Source organism: Bos grunniens, chromosome 29 (assembly GCF_055505025.1).
Source record: "Bos grunniens cultivar Pamir isolate PY7600 chromosome 29, Bosgru_T2T1.0, whole genome shotgun sequence".
Classification (NCBI taxonomy): domain Eukaryota; kingdom Metazoa; phylum Chordata; class Mammalia; order Artiodactyla; family Bovidae; genus Bos; species Bos grunniens.
Genome location: NC_141193.1, coordinates 42204042 through 42227194, shown reverse-complemented (window position 1 = coordinate 42227194; position 23153 = coordinate 42204042). Strand labels below are relative to the sequence as shown.

Genomic DNA, 23153 nt, shown 5'->3' with positions numbered 1-23153 from the left:
TTTAAGAGGTCTGGATCTCATGTAACAGATTCACAGGATATAGTAACTCTTCTAAATGCCCACAGGACGGTTTCAGTGTCTTCTTTCCCTAAAAATCTGGTTTATGCAAGAGAAAAGAGGCCAAAGAGAACAAAGACTAACCAGGGGCAGATGCCAGGTGATGATGTCTGGGTTCTCTGAATGGGACGTCTCCATTTACCACCTCTCACTTCCTTCTATGGTCTGGACCTTTAATCACCACAGCAGTCAGCCCTTGTAGGGTCAAGCTAATCTCTGGTGACATCATCCTACTACTTCCCTTTTGAAATTCCAGTGAAGCTATGTGTTTCCTGTCGTATTTGACGCCCCAAGAGAACCCTGGTCCATTAGTATTCAAATATAGACTGGCATCAACGCGTCGCGTCTTCAGAGAAGCGATAAACAAAAACAGGTGGTATTTCCAAGCGTCTCAAGAAAAAGGGTGGGGAAAGAAAAAAAAGAAACAAAACACAAAACCCAACCTTCCTGGGTCAGGAAGCAGGGAGAGCTTCAGTGCCCACTGAAGGGAGAGACCTGAGAATGGGTCGACGGAAGCCTTGCCCTTAGTCAGGAGAATGGCTTCGGAGGGGCGGCGGGGGGCATCACTGAACACCCCGTTCTGATTCTACAACGAAAAAAAGCCCCGGGAGCTCCGACACCCGCTTCCTCAGGGAGGGGCTGAGGAGGCGGCCGCACCTCCTCTTTGTCACACCGTCGCTTCCGACCCAACGCTGGGACACCCCGGAGGCGGGCGAGGGGCGCAGCCGCACGCCCCGCCTCCTCTCCGTGAGCCCGCCCCTCTTTGTGACCCCGCCCCCTCACAGTGACCCCGCCCCCTCCCTGTGACCCACCGCGAGCCCGGCCTCGGGCGACCTGTTGGCAGGGAGCGTCACGTGACGCGGCGGGCCGCGCACTCCCCTTCCCCCCTCCCCGGCGGGCGGGCCTCCTGTTGCGCCCGCCGGGCGGGTTCCACCACGTAACGCGCGGGCGCCGCCCCGCTCTGCCCTCGCCGAGCGAGGGAGGGCGGGTGCCGAAGAGGACGGAGAAGGGAGAAAGGGGGCGGGAGGAGGAGGAGGAGGACGAGGAGGAGGAGGAGGAGGGGCGGCGCCCGCGTCACGTGACCCGGGGCAGCCCGGAAAGCTCCGAGGAGGAGCCTGGCGCCGCCATTTTCCTGCAGCCGTCTGTGCCTCTCGCCCTGCCGGGCTCCAGCTGACCAGGGGAGGGCTGGGCTGAAACTGAGGCGGGGGCCGGCGGAGTAGACGACGCCGCGTCTGACCCCGTGGCGGACCGGAGCCGGCTCTTTCCGGTCCGGGTGGCGGCGCGCGGCCCTGAGCCCCGCCCCGGGCCGGCAGGCGGAGGAGGAGGGGGGCCGGTGCGGGGTTAAGGGGGTGCGGTGGGGGCGGGGGGCGGTGGGGGGCCCTCCGGCGCTTGGGGGTGCCAGTTCCCCGCCGGCTGCCGAGCGGGAGGGCTGGCGGAGGAGCCGCAGAGATGTCCGGCCAGAGCCTGACGGACCGGATCACCGCCGCCCAGCACAGTGTCACCGGCTCCGCCGTGTCCAAGACAGTATGCAAGGCCACGACCCACGAGATCATGGGGCCCAAGAAGAAGCACCTGGACTGTGAGTGACGGCCCCCGCGCGTCTCACGCTGCCTCTTCCCTCAGCTGCGGTCTCCTCGGGGCCCGGCGGGTCCTGGGTTCCCCTCCCGGAGCCGTGTTCTCTCTCTCTTTCTCGCCTCCATCACACCTGCCCTCACGGCTTCCGTTCCCGGTCTGGACCGTCCCTGACTAGCCCGTCGCCCCCCGGGTCCCCGGGGCCCCGCCGCAGCCGGCCGCCCGCCCGCCCCCCACCTCGCCCCTCGCCCCCCGGCCGCCTCCGGTCCTGGCGCAGCCCTCTGTCCTCTGTCCTCTCTCCGCACCCAGCCGCCCGCTCCCCGGCGTCTCCCCGCCGCCGGCTCCCGGCCTCAGCGCCCCATTGTTCCCGCAGCAGCCTCCTCGGGGTTTCCGTGAGCGCCCGGACCCCCCCGTTTCTCCGCAGCCCCCGAGGGCTACCTTCCCCCCGAAGGGACAGTCCCCACTCTCTGCTCCGCCAGCCTCTCCCGTCCCTTCCCTCCCCCCCGCTTTCTCATCCACCTTTCCTCCTCCTCTCGGGTTACCTTTCTTCGCCTCTGTAGCTTAAGTTCCCCTCGTCTCATTGTAAATATTATAACTCAGTCCCCGACTCCCCCCACCCCCCCCACCTTCCCCTGGACTATTTTTCTTTTTAGAATCGTGAAAGTAAAGGGATTCCGTTGGTGTGGGGACAGCATTGTGGGAAATTCGGGATTTTTAATCACCCCTGGTGGAATTTAGCCATTGTGTTTTCTTGCTTCGGACTGGAATAAGTTGTGAATGTCAGGCGCACCCCCCGTCCCTTTTTTTTTTTTTTTTGGTCTGATGGGGATACAGAAAAATGTTTGCTGATTTTGGTGTCAGTTCTAGTAGAGCTGTTACACCTGGCGGTTTCAGTTTAAACGCTTTAGTGAAGCGTAGACTATTGGAATTCAAAGTGGATTAGTAATCAAACCCACAAATAACATACGTCTTTTAAAAAACTGGTGAAAAGTATTTGGTGATGCTTGAGTTTGGACTCCGCTCTATTTTATGCTGGTTGTCTTTTGGGACACTAGCTTTTCTTACACGGCATAACATTACACCGTTCACTGACAAATACAGTTACTCCAGAAAACTCCTCCCAACTTTTTCCAAACCTGGAAGCCACCTGTAATATCCTTTTTTATTCCACTCCTTTACCTCAAGGTACAAAGATCAGTGGATTACTCAATCTTTGACACGGTGGAGCTTTGACCTGAAACTTTAAGGGAAACATGGGCGAAAAGGCATAGTTAAGAAATAAGTTCCTTTTTTTTTTAATGGCTCTTGGACACAGAAGCCTGACTGACTTTTATCCTCGATGAAAGTTACTTTGCTTTACTGTTTGAAGCAAGAGTGAGCATGTCCTGAGAGAGAATTCACTGACGGGAGTCCTGTTTTGATTTCTCGCTTGGACTTTGGCCCTAAGGTTTGCGCTTTTATTAAAAAAAAAATGCACAAAATGTGAATTCTTCCAAGACGCTTTGCTCGTGAAGTACTGTTAGAACAAGTTATTGCTACAGACAAACCCATTATTCATTGTGACTTGTTCCTTCCTTGTGGAAAAGTTTAAAAAAACATTATTACTGCTCGGTGGTTCTTTCTGATGTGCGGTTCTTGCAGGTTGCTTGTTAAACCATCAATCCTAGACTGTTTTAAGGAATTCAGAATGTTATTTGGTGACACTTTCGTAAACGGAAAATTGTTTAAAATGCATTATGAAGCCGTAAGTGCTTTTTTGATTATCTGATATTTGGAATAGACATTTTTACTGTTCACTTCTCTTCAAATAACTACTTGGATTTCTCTATTCAATCTATGGTTGCCCTAACAATTCTTTTGTGAGGTTGGTTTCTGTTGCTTTTCAGTGTTAAAGAAACTACTTGTGACTTTGTGAACTGTTACCCTCGTCTCTCATTTCAAAATGATAAATTATAACAAGAATAGATACCGGTTTTAAAAGTCCTTTTAAAGATTTTTGTCTTATTTCAAATGTTGCAGTTCTAACACATTGTGGAAAAGGTCAGAAAATAGGCTAGGTAAGTTTAGGAGAGTGAGACTTGCTTGTGGTTTTATGAATGCGAAATGTTGGCCTTTTCTCTTATAATGGAAGCTACTGCAGAATCGAACTGGGATTACGTTTGATATGGGTAATGGCACATTTGTAGTTCTTTTTCTCCACCACCGCTGTGTTTATACATTCCTACTTGTTTAAAACTTGAATATTGCTGATAATGTTTGATTTTTTTTTAATCTGTGTAGATAAGGTGCCACTACTCTTATTTCTTTCAAGTGAAGTTTTAAAAATACACTAATACTGTCTTCCCTATATTGTTTAAAACACTTATATAACCAGTTCCATTAATAAAGTACACTTAACTAAAGTTTGACCAATGAGTGGCTTTTCTAAACACCCTCTTGCCTTACACACTTTAACATAGTTTGAGGAAATTCAAAAGGCTTTCACAAACACTTTTGGGTTTTGACATCATGGACTTTTTTTCCCCCCAAACTTTAAACTTTTTATTTCGTATTGGAGTATAACCGATTAACATATGTAATTAAAAATTATGGTAGTTTCAGGTGAATAGTGAAGGGACTCAGCCATATGACACCATGGACCTTTAGGGCTTTAATGCAGATATAATTTTTCTTCTTTTAGGAATTTTTCTAGTGAAGGCTTAGTTCTGTTGTTGCACCTTTTAATATCCTGAGAAACTGTTGCCTAATTAGTTGAGCCTAATGAAAATGGTTTCATTTTTTAAATGTTAGTAGTTAATAAAAATATGCTTAGGACTGGTTTTTTTTTTCCTCTAAGCCTTTAGAGTGTGGAGGTGGTTTCTGTGCACCTTGCCAAGGTCTGTCCATATTAGGAAATGATTATTGTAATCCATGAATTATGGCCTAATGCATACTGCATTGTATATATGTTTAAGAAAGAGCTTTTGCTTTGCTTATAGAGGTCAATAGATAATAATGTTAACTAGTGTCCACAGTGGGAAAAGAGTTGTCAAACCTCTGAAACACATTTTTAAAAATAAACATGATTTGCATTTAATTCCAGGCCTCTAATGTCCATAATCAAGGTAGGAGAATAGCAGCCCTTGTACCTGAAGGACTTCTGTTTGCCAGGCACTTATTAACCATTATCTAATTTAATCCTCGCTCATAGCTATGGGATAGGCAAGTCATAGGCATAGAAGGTTGTTTCTTACTCCATTTAAAGAGATGGATGTAGAATGCTGAACACATTGGTTGAAGTACACAGAACAATTTTATAATTTATAATTTCTTAAAAACATTCTTAGCAGATTTCACAGCCTTCACTCTGCTTTTGACAAGAACACTTTTCTTTTTTCTATACTAGTTTTCTTTCCTTGGGCATTTATGTTGTGACATGTTTCACTGAAATGAAATACTATGTTAACAGATCTAATGTCTACACTTTTATATCCATGTTTTTCGCGGTTAATTTCAAGAGGCATTTCATCCTAGCCACCATCTGCCTTCCATTTTGCACAACAAAATCAAAATCACATTCTTACTAAGTATTCATTGTAAGCATATCTCTAAGGTAGATACAGTGTGGGTATTTGTGTGTTGTGTACTGGATTTAGACTCAGCCTAATTTTAATTGTGAAATTTGTGCATGCTTTTAAAGTAAGAATTTGTGAATGCTTTGAATTTATAGAAGGTGTAATTTGTATTTGGGTTAGTGGTTTTTATAACATTGAAAATACATATAAAATATTGACATGCAGCTGAATAATGGTCTTTTAAAGCAAATTATTGGTTGATTTTTAATGTCTTAATGATATTCAGTGGGTACTTAGTTTTTGTATTATCAAGAAGATGTCTGGTAACTGAAATCTAATCTGCAAGAAAATACATGTGAAGAAGGTAGTAAGTGGAAGATCTGCCTTTGATGGCTCTTGTTTAGAAATTAGGAAGCTGAGGCTTTCCAAATGGACAGTTATTTTGTATTTATGTTTGGGCTTACTGTTCTTTCTCATAAAGAATCACCATAAGAATTGTGGTTTATATTTTCATTTTCATTATATGACTTATTCTGTCCCTTATTCCTTTAATAGTTCTGAAATACAAAAAATGGTGATTGAGTCATCAAAGTGGTAATAGTAAGATTTGACTACTTCTGTCAATGCAGGAGGTGTACAGTAGAACTCTACAAATATAAGTTTTTTCCTCCTTGATATATTTAGTTCTATTTCTGGATAGTATGTATTCTAAAAGAGAAACCCAGAAAAGAATCTGATCTCTAGCCATTTCAGTACCTGCCTTATTTGTAATTAGCAAATTAATTATAAAATATCTTTGTAAAATAATTAGGCATCACTGGTGGACTTGTTATTTTAAGAAATAATGTTTAGATTTTATTCATCTATTTTTTATTCGTGTACCAGTGCTTTTTATGTTTGTATATTCTGTGTATCTGAATCATTTTTAAGATGTCTTTGAATTTAATTTTGACTCATTTGATTATCTCTCCTTTGATTTGTAGAGTACTTGTATTTAATTATATGTTTTATTTTTTTAGCTTTTGAAAGCTCTTCTACTTAATCCTTTAGTTTTTTGGCTGTGCTGAAGGCTTGTGAGATCTTAGTTTCTCAACCAGGGATTGAACCTGTACCTCCTACAGTGGACGCGTGGAGTCCTTACCACTGGATAGCTAGAGAATTCCCTAGATGTTTTAAAAATACATTAATACAATTTATTTGAAATAGTCAGAATTGCTTTAATTTAAATAAAATAGTTTATTTTGATTCTGATTATCACTTAGAATATGTAATGTGAAAGTTCACCTTTGTAATACATGGAAATCTCTTTTGTTCTGTGTTTTTTTTTTTTTTTTTTTCCAGTTTCAAAGTGCCTAGTTCCATGATTTCACCCTTAAAATCAAAGAAGTAAGAAAAATAAAGATTTCTTGGCCAGAGGTTACAGCCCTACCAAGGAGAAGTAGGGTTAGATTTTCAAAGTAAAGGCTTACTATTTGCTCTTCCTGTTCTTTTGGTGGCTGAAGTGGCATTTCCGTTACTTTGTGTTCTGTCTCAGTATGTTCCCTGTTAAATGGCTTTATATATTTCTCTAGAGAATTGAAGTTTTGGATTTAACCTTTTAGAATTTTGTATATTCATTGTGTGTGTGTATATATATATAGTACTTTTCATGGAGAATTGTTTGTGGGCAGTTAGAATTTACTAATGATATTCCTCGAAAAGGGTATTTTGATGACCCTAAACCTTTGTGTTAAAAATTACTTTCAGGATGGTAGTTTGCCAGATTATAAGAATACCAAGGATTTTTGAAGTTACGTTAGAATATAGTAGCAGTACTCATAGCTAGGCATGTGCTTTGTGCTTATGCCTGGATTGTGTTTATATTTATTTAACAATTGTTTATTTGTGCGTACTTTGTGCTGGGCACGCACATTACTGAACACTTTGTATTTATTAACTTGTTTATTCCTTTCAACAACTTTGTGAGAGAGATTTGTATTATTATTACCATTTTGCTGAAGAGGGAACTAAGGCATTGAGTTTAGTAATTTGCCCAAGGTTGCATAGAACTGGGATTTGAACCCAAGTGGTCTGGCATCAGGTCTGGGTTTCATCTTAATGTGACTTTTTATGTAATGCTTTTCTATTCCAGGAAATGGATAAGCCATATTTATTTACTCAAGGCAGTGTTTTTCTTTTTCCTGGCCATGCATGTGGGATCTTAAGTTTCCCAACCAGGGATCAAACCCATGTCCCCTAATGTGGAATCACAGAGTCTTAACCACTGGACTGCCAGGGAAGTCCCTTGCAGTGTTTTTTGCAGTGTGGTCCTCTGCCTCCTGGGAGTCCCCAAGACCTTTTCAGCATATTTGTGAGGTCAAAACTGTATACATATGCTGAGACGTTGTTTAGCTTTCCCATTTTCATTCTTCCACTATTGCACAGTGGAGTTTCCTGGAGGCTATGTGATATTGCAACAAGGTGAATGTAGTAGCAGATAGAAGAATCTGTTTTTTATTAAGCCAGATAGTAAAGAGTTTTGGAAAAATTAGGAAACAGTGCTACTGTTCTAAATTTTGGTTTTGGAAAATAGTTATTTTTTATGAAAAATGTTAACATGATGAGTTTTATTATTTTAAAATGAATTAATCTTTAAAAATTTCTGAGTTTTAATTTCTAACCCTCACAGTAAATATCAGAGAAAAACCACATAAAAGCTCTTTGGAGTCCTTAATTTTTAAGATTGTAAATGTTCTGAGACTGAAAAAAAAATGCAACTTGAAGGAAGAGTGTATGTTAAGATGGGAGGAAAAGAAACTGAGTAACTAGATTTAAGTGGTCCTTGCAATTCTCAGAGTAATTTTGCATTTGATTTGATGGGTAACAGTGACCCAGTCATTGTTAAGACTGAGCAAGAGATGTGACATAATCCTTTGATTATGCCATACTGTTGAGTAGAGTGGAAAGAATGTGATGTGTGACTTTCAAAGGAGACTGCACTGGGGCAAAGAGTTCTAACAGTAATAATGTAATTTTTCCTAAAAGACCTTGATAAAGTCCGTCTTTAGTTGACACTCTCGATCCTCTTTTTCCTCACTTTTTGGTTTTGTTGTATTTTGTTTTAAATATAGCTGAGCTGTTTATTTTTCAGCTAAGCAGGTTGGGTACCAGTTGTGCCAAAGTAAGTTCTTGACTCCAAAACTGTTAGCCATCCTTTGCAGATACCATTCCTAGGACACAAAATATCTTTGCGCTGTGTCAAAACAGATCCATCCTTCCTCTTTAACCTTCTTTAAACTAACTTGCTTTTGTTAAAGTTCATGTTTTAAATCACCTCTTTCATAAGGACACTACTGAACAACTCCCCCTGGTTATTCTGATTCTCTGTATATTTTGGGTTCATGCGTATTTTAATTGTGAATAGAAACTGTTCTTTTTTGTACTGTTGTATATCTCTTCTCACAGTACCTAATCAGTGGTGCTTTGGGTACTCATTAAATACTGAATGCACGCTATCTCCTGTCACAGCTCAGGCTATTGAATGAACCACTTATGGACATAGTAGCATCGAGATCTATTCCAGTAGATATTTTAACTGTTTTTATGGGCATTATCTTAGTTCCAGTGAATGATAATCACTTGGTTACAAAATTATATATAAAGTCGTTCAGTAGCATTGATAAAAAACATATCAAATTGCTGTATTTCATGGGACCCATGAGGAATTGAGGTTTAGTTTTGTTTCAATATTTTGTGATTTTCCCAAAGTGGTGGTATAGTAAAGAAAAAAATTTCATGGTTACAGCTACTCAGTTTGAAAGCTCTTTTAAAATGCATGACTTTGAGGATGTGGTCTTAAAAGAAGAAATTAATTTTAAGAATTATATTTGAAATATGTATCAGAGTTGCTTCCTTGTACAGCTCCAGGAGGTGCTGATCACATTATAATCTATGTGGAGGCTGCTTCCTGTATATAACTGTATCGCAACTTCACTTTAGATATAGGAAAGGTTGCAGTACACATTAAGTAGATAATGTCAGAATGCAAAAGAGATGACTGTTTTAGAATGGAGGTTGGAGTGATAATAGTGATGGCTGTGATAGTAAGACCACTAAATCTAGATCATCAATCAGTTGATTCCAGGGGCTGGTACGAATTGCTGAAAGTCTTCTCTGAATGCTTGGAATTCCAGGAGTGATTTCTGAAATGGTGCTGGTATTTATAGTCATAAACTTGGTACTTGAAAGCTTGCTAGGGGCCCTGATTTACTCAAGGGAAATTTTTTCCAGGTAGTGATTGAAGTGCTTTCCAAACTTCTATCCTCACTTAAAGAGAGCAGGTGTACTTTACAAGTGACTTCATAGGGTCTACTTAGTTGCTGTATTTTAACGTATGGTGGTGGTTTAGTTGCTCAGTCCTATCCGACTCTTTCGTAACCCCATGGACTGTAGCCCGCCAGGCTCCTCTGTCCGTGGGATTTTCCAGGCAAGAATATTAGTGTGGGCTGCCATTCCCTTCTCCATAGCAACTTCCCAACCCAGGGATTGAACCTGAATCTCCTGCATTGGTAGGAGGATTCTTTACTACTGAGCCACCAGGGAAGCCCCATTTTAATGTCTTGGTTCATCCAACAAGTTCAGCCTACCCAATACATTTTTCTGCTAATTATAGGTCTTTATAGGTCTCCTCATGTGATTTATAAGCTCTAAGAAAAAGCGTCATGATGTGTGTGTGTGTATTAAGATTTTTATGTGCTGGTAATAGAGTTGGACTGTGAGGAAAGCTGAGCGCCGAAGAATTGATGCTTTTGAACTGTGGTGTTGGAGAAGACTCTTGAGAGTCCCTTGGACTGCAAGGAGATCCAACCAGTCCATTCTGAAGGAGATCAGTCCTGGGTGTTCATTGGAAGGACTGATGCTGAAGCTGAAACTCCAATACTTTGGCCATCTCATGCGAAGAGTTGACTCATTGGAAAAGACTGATGCTGGGAGGGATTGGGGGCAGGAGAAGAAGGGAACGACAGAGAATGAGATGGCTGGATAGCACATCGCTGACTCGATGGACATGAGTTCGGGTGAACTCCGGGAGTTGGTGATGGACAGGCCTGGCGTGCTGCGATTCATGGGGTCTCGAAGAGTCGGACACAACTGAGCGACTGAACTGAACTGAATAGAGTTCGTTATCTTGTGAAAGCTTGAGAAATACAGAAGTAACATTTTAAATACATCTCCTGTGCAGAAATATTACTTTAGTTCATGCATATATCAAAAGTAATTACAGTGATATTCACTCTGGAAAGGGTTTGCAGACCTTTTTGTTGTATTTGAAACAATTCTTTACAGAAATTTGATTTCATGCACGGTATTGAACAATTTGAGATTTTGACATTTAAGTCATACAGAGCTATTGTGAAAAGGGGGATTGTGAGGTAAAGGGATTCTTTTATGCAAAATTTTTGGGAAGTGCTGCACCTCATGGCATGTGGTATTTTAGTTTTCCAACCAGCGGTCAAACCTGCTCCCCCTGCAGTGGAAGTTGGGAGTCTTAACCACTAGACTGCCAGGGACGTCTCTTGTATGCAAGTTTTAAATTGAGATGTAGTTCACATAACATCCAATATTCACAATGTTGTGTGTAACCTTTACCACTATCTAATTCCAGAATATTTTCTACCACCTCAAAAAGAAAATAGCTATCTGTTCGCAGTCAGCTCCCCAATCTCACCACCCTCTTTCACTGGCAACCAGTAATCTGCTTTCTATCTATGGATTTTCCTTATCTGGACATTTCATATAAACAGAATCATACAATTCTTGGCCTTTCATGTCTGGTTTCTTTCACTTAGCATAAAACTTTCCAGGTTTGTGGATGTTGTAGCATGTAACAATACTTCATTTTTTCTAGAACCCCTAATAATACTCCCTTTATGGATAGACCACATTTTGTTCTTTCGTCCATTGATGGACATTTGGGCTGTTTACCCCTTTAAATCCACCAAGGATAGTATTGCTATGAACATCTGTATAAAAATGTTTGTGTTAACACGTGTTTTCAGTTCTCTTGGGTATGTACCAAAGAGAAGAATTTCTGATAGTTAAATGTTTAACTTTTTGAGGGTTTACCAGGTTGTTTTCCACAGCAGCTGTACCATTTTATATTCCCAAGAGCAATGTATAAAGGTTTCAGTTTCTCTGTATACTTTCTAACACTTATTATTTTCAGGGTATTTAAAATTTAATTAAATTTTTTTCATTGTAGTCATCCTAGTTAAATACATACATACATGTGTTTATGTGTGTATAATGATTTTGCTTGAAGTGAAGTGAAAGTTGCTCAGTCGTGTCCGACTCTTTGTGATCCCATGGACTATACAGTCGTTGGAATTCTCCAGGCCAGAATACTGGAGTGGGTCGCCTTTCCCTTCTCCAGGGGATCTTCCCAACCCAGGGATTGAACCCAGGTCTCCCGCATTGGCGGCAGATTCTTTACCAGCTGAGCCACAAGGGAAGCCCGAGAATACTGGAGTGGGTAGCCTATCCCTTCTCCAGTGGATCTTTCCGACCCAGGAATCAAACCTGGGTCTCCTGCATGGAAGGTGGATTCTTTACCAACTGAGCTATTAGGGAAGCTGGTAATGATTTTGCTTAACATTTTCCAAATGACTAGTGATGTTAAACATCTTTTTAATGATGTTGAGCTTACTGTCCATTTGTATATTTTTGAAAATACGTCTATTCAGATCCTTTGCCCATTTGAAATTTGGCTCTTTATTTATTTTGGAAGCCCAGAAGAGTTCTTTGGTATTCTGGAGAGTAGGTCCTTATGTGACTTCTATGACTGTTTTTTCCCATCCTGCGTTTTACCTTTCTACTTTTTTGATAGTAATCCCTCTACACCCTGCCCTTTTAAAAATTAATTGAAGTATAGTTGACTTAAAATATTTTATTAGTTTCAGGTATGCAGTATAGTGATTCATAATATTTTTATAAATGATGTGCAAACCTTTTTAATTTTGAAGTTCAGTTTTTTGTATTTTCTGTTATTTGTGCTTTTGCTATTTCATCTTAAGAAACCATTGACTAGTCCAAGGTTATGCAGATTAAGGCCCTAACTACTCCTGAGAGTTTTATGTTTTTTAGCTCTTTTAGGTTTGATCAGTTTTGAGTTAATTTTTATATATGGTGTGTGGCGGCAAGGTGATAGTAAGGAAAATGGAGGATATTTGAGTTTTTCCCCTTCTTTTGAGGTTGACATGGGGTACAACTCTGCTTCTTCTGTGTGACATAGAAGTAGAGACTAATGAGGGACAAAAAATTTTCCTTAATGCATTCTCCAGTACTGGTATAATTCATTGACTGTGGAAAATTAATGTCAAACATTTTTAATTGGGTAGAGCACTTACTCTAATCCAACAAACTTTTTTTTTTTTTAACGTTTTCAGGGTAGTTTAAATGTGTGAAGAGATAACACATAGTTGGATGAGGATCAATAAGCAGTTACTTTTGTTGACACAGAATGGTGTGTATGATTCCATAATATCTTACACTTACCCATAATGACACTTTTTATGTGATGCAACGCTCTATAGCTTCTATAATTATAAATTTATAATTGCATGTCTTCTTTACTGTGCTAAATAGAGCATATAGCAAGTTTGTAATGAAAAGATGCTTAAAGAATGAAGGAGGGATAACATTTTCTTGGGGGATTGCTAATGTGTTACCAAACAATGTTTTAGGTTTTTTCTGTGAAGGAAGAGAAAGATTGTTGTAGGGGTAATGTCTTCACTATGAGTAGTAGTTGTTCGGTTAACCTTTTTTCTGTTTTCATAATGAAGCTACTTTTTATTCTTTATGGTTTGAGAACATGAGGAATTATGGATGTTAAGAAGTAGACTTCCGGAGTTAGATTATATAAAATTAGGGTAGTTTGACACACTTAAAATATTTATTCCAGGACCTATTTAATATTGATATATTTGACTTCAAATGTTTCTTATGCTTTTTTTTTCCCCCTATTATGAATTTTATTTGCTAACGTATGATTGTTGTGAGTGTATTCCTGGCAGCCTTTGACTTTAGACTCTGTGTTATCTGCAGTAGTTCACTTGACTGCAGAATGCTGTAAATGCTTTCCTTGCTACCTGCTTGTGTGTCTTGTTGTAAGACATTGGCAGAACATGTAAAGTGCAAAGGAAGATAGTTAGAAATGAAATATATAACTTTAATAGGCTATATAATGAATGAACTGGATGTTGACCTTGATTGACTTGTTGAAATCCAAATTAATTTTTTGGAAAGATAAATCTTAATTCATTTGTGTACCCACAGACTCAAGAACTGAGCATTTTGTTTGACTTTATGTTTCTTGGAGAAGGCCTTGAATGGAAGAAGAATTATATGAGCAGATTTTTTTTTTTAATTTCATATATTTTAGTAAAATTATCTAGTAAACTATATTATGATCTTTTGCTTGTTCTGTGAGCAAGACTATGGGGTGAAGGTTCAGAGATTGAGTTGTGTTGAGTTGCACAGTGCCAGCAAAAACCCTGGTTAGAAAGAAGCATTAAGTGGGTGGAGTGGTAAAGAAAAGTGATTGAAGTCTAGGAAATATTGGAAAAATGAATGACACTTGGTCATTACCCTAAAAGGAACATGAGAGCTAATGGTGAAAATGTGTAAACAAATAACTAATACATTGAGATAAATGTGTAATATTATTTACATAAAGTATGAGAATATGGGATGGAGTAATTAATTTTGAAGGAGTTAGTGACAGCTTCGTAGAGGAGGTAACAGATATTTTAAGGATGAACAGAGATTTGCCAGACGGACAGAGAAATTCCTTCTAAATAGATTAGCACATGCAGTGACACAAAGGCAAGAAAGAGCATTTTGGTGTGTTTGGTGAAAACTGTGAGTAGTGAGTGTCATATAGTGGAAGGTAAACTGTTAATGAGAATGGGGGGTGATGAGGTTGGAGAGAGAGCCCTTAAGTGTCTTGAAACGGACAGGAGTTAACCTTGATAAACTGGTCTCTTCTGCCCAGATCTTCATTTTAGACTCCCTTTCCTTCTGTTAGCTGCTCTCACAGTTTTCCATGCCAGTGTTAGAGAACTGCAGAAGTACTGAATGTTGTTATATGTGGTCGTTTGGGTCGCTGAATGAATAGAACCAGGTACACTGATTGAATGACTTTTGTGGGCTTGTTTGCAGGTAGAAGTTTTTTTGTTTCAACTTTATGAATGAACTTAAACACGAACTATCTTATTATCTGATGAGAGTCAGTGTGAATAGGAAAAGTTTGCTAAGATTCTTGGGGGCATGTTTGATTTATGTGATTTAACAATTGATAGCAATTTGTTACATAGGATACATTATTAGTTTCTTTAGCTTTTTAAAGGTCAATTTCTCCCGAACAAGACTTTATTAGTCTAATGGAAATTAATACTCATTAGCAATTACGTGTTGTCTACTAGTATAAACAAGCTACTGTGTTGAGATTATTGAGAAATCTAAAAGTGAAATTATTTGTTTGATCATGTCCTCAGTCTAGTAAGGAAGACGACATATACAGATAGTTACATTATGGGGCAGCAGTGTAAGATAAGCTCAGAATGGATGTCATTGAAAATTAGAGGGGAGAGAGATAATTGCTTTTGATAAAGGAGGAGAAATGGACCTTAAATGGTAATTAGGAGGGATAGGCATTTCAGGTGGAGGAAAGAGCATGAGCAAACTTTGTAGGTAGCAAACCTGGAACTGTGTTTGGAAAACAAAGGAATCTAGATGGTAAACAGGAATCTACCTTCCTTGTAGATGATAAATGGGCTGCTTTGAGGCCAGAGGAAGAACAGGTCAGGCTTGAGGGGAAGTATAGTTGGAACAGCTGTCTGGGATGAGATTGTGGAGAGAATATGGATTTTAATCCTGTGACCTTTAGATATTTCTCATTTCCTGGCTTCCCTGGTGGCTCAGAGGATAAAGCATCTGCCTGCAATGCAGAAGACCCAGGTTTGATCCCTGGGTGGGGAAGATCCCCTGGAGGAGGGCATGGCAACCCACTCCAGTATTCTTGCCTGGAGAATCCCATGGACAGAGGAGCCTGATGGGCTGCAGTCCACGGGGTCGCAAAGAGTCAGACATGACTGAGTGACTTCACTTTCTTTCTTTCACTTTTGGCTACTGTAGGTAAAGTGATAAATTTGTGAATTAATGCCTTAAACCTTATTTTTATTTCATAGAACTATAGAAATCTAAGCATTAATTTTGTTTCAAAGATTCTTTGTTTGATGGAGAGACTATTTCTTGAAGTATATGTATACTGTGAATATATATTGTGGATGGAGGTTGCATCCTGGAACTTATATTAGGCCAACACTGCATCCATTTTTGTGATTGTAGCTGCTTACTCTTTTTTGGTCTGCAACCATCTGTGTACTTGGGACCACCACTAAGAGAAGATCAGGGAGTTTCCTGGCTGTGAGGTTAGGACTCTGCACACTAATTGCTGAGGACCCAGGTTCAATCCCTGGTCAGGGATTAGCCAAAAAAAAACACAGAGTTTGCTTTTATTTGCAGGTACATGTATGTATAGTTGCTCTTGAGCTAACTTTTCAAATACAGCATGAGCTATCTTTATTTTTGGCAATATTTTCACCTTTTGTGACTTTAAGCAACTTATTGGTATCATTTAGAATAATCCTTAGTTGTATACAATCTAAATTATATTAGGAAACTTGTAATATTTATTGTGCTGCCATCCATGGGGACACAAAGAGTTGGATATGACTGGGTGACTGAACAACAACAACAGTATTTATTGTACCTTTTTAAGTGCAGTTTGCCTATCTTCACATAGCAGTTTTGAAAAGGGAGGGGCAAGATTTTGGAAGTGTGTACCATTTTTATCAGGAGAGTAGAAAACAAAACATCTCACTAATTGTAGTTCCTAGCTTTGTTTCAGGTGAGATACTGAGAAGTTGGTCTAGTTTTGATTTATAAGGCCACTGTGAAGATAAATACAAAATTGAATGGATTGCTCTACATGAATTTGTTTTTAAGAACTGAATATCCAAGAGGGTTACAGGATAGCTGCATTTGATCTTTTGAAGATCTGGCTTGTTCTTTACATGAAAGACATTATCTTCTGTTTTCAAATCTGGGAGATACAATCACATTATCCTTATTCCCATTTGTACATTTGTTTTTAGAAGTAAAACCGCTCTTTAATAATCACTGAGAAGTTAAGGTTTAACAGGCAGTATTTCCTTTTTTATTTTTCTTTTCTCAACATTAGCTTTTATAACTTTTCTTCACAGAACTGTATAGTTGTATATTAGTTAGCAGGTTTGGAATTAGTGTTAGGTGTTAGTTTAGTATGAGGTTTTAGATTTGGTATAGGATAAACCCTCCTTTATTTTTGTTTTTCATACTCTTGCAAAAGGTTGTTTCGAATTGGTGACCTGGAGTGGACAAAGGCATTGTTTTCAGGTGACTTGGGTAGCACATCCCAGAAACACTGCATGAACATAGCTGAGTGGCAGGAAAGAAGGATAAGTACTGACGTAAAAGTTAGTTATAGAAAAAGAAATGAATTATAGAGTTGCAACTGGCAGCTAAGTTAGAAAGGTATTTATAAGGCAGCTCAGGCGGCTGAGACACTCCTTGACTGATTGCAGAAAGAAAACCGCTTCTTCCTATCAGGAGGTGGAAACGATTTTAAGAGTAGCTTAAGCTGCTTCTTATCTTTGTGCTTGTAGACTTAACCTAAAAATGCTTTTTATTTTCCTCATCAGTTAGGTTTTCCTAACTTAGCCAGTGACCAACCAAGAAGGTGATGTAGCTTTTGAGGCCCTTTATAAACATAGTTTACTTGCTCTCCTATTATTTAGAATTAGTAATGATTACATCTCTGGGGCCGAAACCTTGGCTTTTTAACCTTGCATATAAATGAAGGCTTGTAGTAGTTAAGGCATTTTGAGATGGGAATACCAAAAATCTTGAAACCTGTTTCTTGTGAACTTGGGTTGAATATTATGATTTCTTCGGTATACCCTGTCAACTTCAGTTTATTGCAGTCAGAATGAAAATGAGGATGCCAATGCACAGAATATACATACCAGATAAGAAGTGGTTACTGTCTGTACTAGAAATTAGGTTTGTGAGGGCTAAAGAGAAATGTGTGAATTTTAGAATAATTGGAGTAGGTGATGACAAGACTTGAACCATGTAGAATGAACAGAAAGAGAATTCAGAGAAAATATGTATATGTCTTCATCTATCCTCTAGTGGAAAGATTACTGTTTTAAATAATCAGCTATGGGTTTGTGTTAACTTAAGGTAGGCAAGTATTTAAAGTTTTTCAATGGAGATAACAGCATCCCTTGTCTTGTCAAAGTGTTAGTTGTTCTGTCGTGTTGGACTCTTTGCCACCCTGTGGACTGTAGCCCACCAGGCTCCTCTGTCCATGGAATTCTCCAGGCAAGAATACTGGAGTGGGTAGCCATTCCTTTCTCCTGGGGATATTCCAGACCCAAGGGTTGAACCTAGGTCTCTTGCATTGAAGGCAGATTCTTTACTGTCTGAGCTACCAGGGGAAGCTCTTTGCCTTGTCAAAGGCACCAGTAATACAGAATTAAAGGACTGAGAATTGAAAGAACTTTTTGGCAAACCCAATATGAAGAAATCCCCACATATAAAGATTTTGCCACTCTTAAGATTGAGTGCAAGTATCTGGTTAACATTTCTCAGTGGGAAGAGGTTGGGCTTTATAAATTTTCTGAAGGTTTTGTAAGACACCTTTTGGAGGTGGTTTCATAATACTATTGGAGAAGGAAATGGCAACCCACTCCAGTGTTCTTACCTGGAGAATCCCAGGGACGGGGGAGCCTTGGTGGGCTGCTGTCTATGGGGTCGCACACAGTCGGACATGACTGAAGCGACTTAGCAGCAGCAGCAGCAGCATAGTACTATATTGGAAAAGTGATGGAGGAATAGTCTACTAAAGTTGACTAATAAAATATGATACTAAATAAAATAAGTGATATCTAATATTTCATGGTGCTTTAAAGTTGTAAAGTATTCTGAATATGTTGTCTTACAATATATTCTTGTGAAAATTAATGACTGCTATCCCTGTTTTTAAAACAGAGAACTTAAAACTGGGTGAGTAATTAACATGCCTTGAAGTTATAAAGGTGTAGAATAGTGACTCTAGAATTTGGTTCTAGAGCCTCTAGTTATTCTGAGTCACTTCATCCTGTAATAGTATAATCCTAGCACATGGAAATGGATTTGACCAAGCACGGAAGTGTTGGAGAGACAGTCTAGAGCAGAATTTTAGTGACGGGTGGAATTAGCATCCTCATGATTACTGTTCAAAGCAGATTGGAAACAAATTGGATATCTTAGAACAGACTGTCAAATAAGTGTGCGTCAGAGAAGGACTCTTAATAGGGAAAAATGCACTTCAAAGAAATAAAAAGAACTAAAAACCAGACACCCCCTTCTCCCCACCTGCCAATCAACCCTTCTGGAAGGTAGCCAGTATAGCAGTGAAAGGGAAAGCTAATGTTCTCCGGTATTTGTCAAATTTAGGCAAGGATTATGCTCTAAAAGTAGCAGTCTTCACAGTAGTAGTGTTTTAGTTGGGTAGAAGGCTATTTGGGGAGTCCTTGTCACTATAGCGGAATGAAGCAGGGCAAAGACTAAGAGTTTTGCCAAGAAAATGCACTGGTCATAACAAACACCCTCTTCCAATAACACAAGAGAAGACTCTATACATGGACATCACCAGATGGTCAATACGGAAATCAGATTGGTTATATTCTTTGCAGCCAAAGATGGAGAAGCTCTATACAGTGAACAAAAACAAGACCAGGAGCTGACTGTGGCTCAGACCATGAACTCCTTATTGCCAAATTCAGACTTAAATTGAAGAAAGTAGGGAAAACCACTAGACCATTCAGGTATGACCTAAATCAAATCCCTTATGATTATACAGTGGAAGTGAGAAATAGATTTAAGGGCCTAGATATGATAGATAGAGTGCTTGATGAACTATGGAATGCGGTTCGTGACATTGTAGGGGAGACAGGGATCAAGACCATCCCCATGGAAAAGAAATGCAAAAAAGCAAAATGGCTGTCTGGGGAGGCCTTACAAATAGCTGTGAAAGGAAGAGAAGCGAAAAGCAAAGGAGAAAAGGAAAGATATAAGCATCTGAATGCAGAGTTCCAAAGAATAGCAAGAAGAGATAAGAAAGCCTTCTTCAGCGATCAATGCAAAGAAATAGAGGAAAACAACAGAATGGGAAAGACTAGGGATCTCTTCAAGAAAATCAGAGATACCAAAGGAACATTTCATGCAAAGATGGGCTCGATAAAGGACAGAAATGGTATGGACCTAACAGAAGCAGAAGATACTAAGAAGAGGTGGCAAGAATACACAGAAGGACTGTACAAAAAAGGTCTTCACGACCCAGATAATCACGATGATGTGATCACTGACCTAGAGCCAGACATCCTGGAATGTGAAGTCAAGTGGGGCTTAGAAAGCATCACTACGAACAAAGCTAGTGGAGGTGATGGAATTCCAGTTGAGCTATTCCAAATCCTGAAAGATGATGCTGTGAAAGTGCTGCACTCAATATGCCAGCAAATTGGGAAAACTCAGCAGTGGCCACAGGACTGGAAAAGGTCAGTTTTCATTCCAGTCCCAAAGAAAGGCAATGCCAAAGAATGCTCAAACTACTGCACAATTGCACTCATCTCACACGCTAGTAAAGTAATGCTCAAAATTCTCCAAGCCAGGCTTCAGCAATATGTGAACTGTGAACTTCCTGATGTTCAAGCTGGTTTTAGAAAAGGCAGAGGAACCAGAGATCAAATTGCCAACATCCGCTGGATCATGGAAAAAGCAAGAGAGTTCCAGAAAAACATCTACTTCTGCTTTATTGACTATGCCAAAGCCTTTGACTGTGTGGATCACAAGAAACTGTGGAAAATTCTGAAAGAGATGGGAATACCAGACCACCTGATCTGCCTCTTGAGAAATTTGTATGCAGGTCAGGAAGCAACAGTTAGAACTGGACATGGAATAACAGACTGGTTCCAAATAGGAAAAGGAGTTCGTCAAGGCTGTATATTGTCACCCTGCTTATTTAGCTTATATGCAGAGTACATCATGAGAAACGCTGGGCTGGAAGAAACACAAGCTGGAATCAAGATTGCTGGGAGAAATATCAATCGCCTCAGATATGCATATGATACCACCCTTATGGCAGAAAGTGAAGAGGAACTCAAAAGCCTCTTGATGAAAGTGAAAGTGGAGAGTGAAAAAGTTGGCTTAAAGCTCAACATTCAGAAAACGAAGATCATGGCATCTGGTCCCATCACTTCATGGGAAATAGATGGGGAAACAGTGTCAGACTTTATTTTTCTGGGCTCCAAAATCACTGCAGTTGGTGACTCCAGCCATGAAATTAAAAGGCGCTTACTCCTTGGAAGAAAAGTTATGACCAACCTAGATAGCATATTCAAAAGCAGAGACATTACTTTGCCAACAAAGGTTCGTCTAGTCAAGGCTATGGTTTTTCCTGTGGTCATGTATGGATGTGAGAGTTGGACTGTGAAGAAGGCTGAGCGCAAAAGAATTGATGCTTTTGAACTGTGGTGTTGGAGAAGACTCTTGAGCATCCCTTGGACTGCAAGGAGATCCAACCAGTCCATTCAGAAGGAGGTCAGCCCTGGGATTTCTTTGGAAGGAATGATGCTAAAGCTGAAACTCCAGTACTTTGGCCACTTCATGCGAAGAGTTGACTCATTGGAAAAGACTCCGATGCTGGGAGGGATTGGGGGCAAGAGGAGAAGGGGACGACAGAGGATGAGATGGCTGGATGGCATCACTGACTCGATGGATGTGAGTCTGAGTCAACTCCAGGAGTTGGTGATGGACAGGGAGGCCTGGCGTGCTGCGATTCATGGGGTTGCAAAGAGTCGGACATGACTGAGCGACTGATCTGATCTGATTTTATCTGTCACTATAGCAAAAGAGAAATTGGTGCAGGGTTGGTATTGTGAAATGAAGGGAGAAAGGGGATTAAATTTTCCTGCTGCTTGTCTGGACCATTTTAAGATTTATATCATCTTAACAATCAAGTGAAAGATACATTCTTTCAAATTTGAGGAGTTCCTCAGATACCCATTCAGAAACAGAATGTGAGTATTGAAAACTATTTGTGATATTGCTGCTAAGTTACTTCAGTCGACTCTGTGTGACCCCATAAATGGCAGCCCACCAGCCTCCCCCGTCCCTGGGATTCTCCAGGCAAGAACACTGGAGTGGGTTGCCATTTCCTTCTCCAATATTTGTGATATTATCTGTACCTAAATACAGATACTTGCATGAAAGAACAAACTTTTTATTCTTACTCTTTTATTATTAGTGTTTTTGAAGTTGGTACATAAAAGCAGAACTAAATAAAAACCTATTGTAATTACTATGTACAATATATGTTGTGTTAAATCCATTGTTTCCAAATACTGTAGTAGTAGAGGTCAGTTTATCAAAGTGTCTTATATTGAGAAATACTTAAAGTCTATATTTAGGGGAAATAAATCCATGATTAACTGTTCAGTGTGCAGAATAAGTTATGATTATGTCAAATTTTAATAGAACTATCTTCAAAACACTGATTTTTGCTTTAAAATACTTAGGTTAATGACTTTTAAACATAGAGTGATTCAGATACCTTTATTTTGGAATAACTTCCCTATTCTCTTGCGTAGTTCTGAGAAAAATGTTTTCAGATCAACAAACATTTAAACGTGGGGTTTTTTAATTCTTTAATATTACTGAAGCATAGTTTACATGGTATTTTTAAGTTGAAAAAATAATATCTTCAATTTTAGCAGTTTTATAAAGTAGATTTTAATCTCAGAATATATTATGCTTTGTATGAAATTCATTTGTCATGAACTTTTCAGATTCTTTTTTTTAATATGAGAAATGGGCAAACATGGGTTTATAGTGAATTTTATAAAAACAGCTGTATGGTTATGAAATGTATGAAAATGGAGATCTTTTGGCTGAAATGCTCCTAGTAATCACTAGGAAAAATACTTTGTCCTTAGTTTAGAGTGATTTATTAATAATGTATTATTTCCTCACATTTTTCACTTACAGAGCATTATTTCAAAACTTAAAGGCATGTAGATGGGCTGTTATTTGGTGGTTACTATTTTCAGTTGTATCTGTCATTATTGTTTATATCAGTTAGAAAAAAGATTTTTCAGAAATGGCTTTTACTCTAAGAAGGGTGCCTGCTTCATGAACTGTAGTAGATTACTGGTGCCGCTTTGACTCACTGAAGGGGAACATACTGCTCTGCTTTAATTTTGAAGTGTGTGAATAAATGAGATTCCCGCCGTCTCTTACTGAACTATCTGGGTAATGCTAGAGGCTTTTGCAGGATCAACAAGGTTGCTGTTCATCAAGACTTAGGTTTGGCAAGGGTGAAGCAGACAGGTGATGGAACGAATGCCTCCGTACTTATGTGTTACGTGGATGATGGTAAATGATCATGGCAGTCAGTTCCATAGGCCTCCAAGCCACTGGAGTAACACTGTCATTGTTACTGTAATTTTCAGTAGTCTTTATCCAAGGCTCCTGATTATCGTATAAATAACAGCCTCCGCCTAATACTTGGCCCATTCTTTTTAAGGGCTAAGAAATCCTTTGCACTCACCATTTGACATGCTTTTGTTCGTTTATTGATTGTTTCTCTCACTAGTATATAGTGGCAGAAACTTTGTCCACTATTGTGTATTTCTTAAATATTTGGCATATTATGCAATGAGGGTTGTTGCTGTTCAGTTGCCCAGCCATGTCCAACTCTTTGCGACCCCATGCAATGAGTATTATAGAAGAAATGAGATTTCTGTTCATACTGAGGTTTGCAAAGTTGTGGGAAGATGGAATATAAAGATT

General features: G+C 39.7%; 1 protein-coding gene across 18 annotated transcripts in view; it reads left to right on the top strand.

Annotated features, from left to right (window-relative positions):
• The first annotated feature begins 899 nt into the window (after window positions 1-899).
• PICALM (phosphatidylinositol binding clathrin assembly protein) overlaps window positions 900-23153 on the top strand; it is a 101447-nt gene continuing 79193 nt past the window's right edge. For 16 of the 18 annotated variants that reach the window (XM_086384707.1, XM_086384702.1, XM_086384705.1 and 13 more), the window contains exon 1: window positions 900-1636. In XM_086384707.1, coding sequence (XP_086240833.1) covers window positions 1507-1636 — 130 coding nt within the window. In that variant the 5' untranslated portion in view covers window positions 900-1506. The remainder of the gene's footprint in view (window positions 1637-23153) is intronic. The other 2 variants (XM_086384710.1, XM_086384711.1) reach the window with 2 other exon arrangements.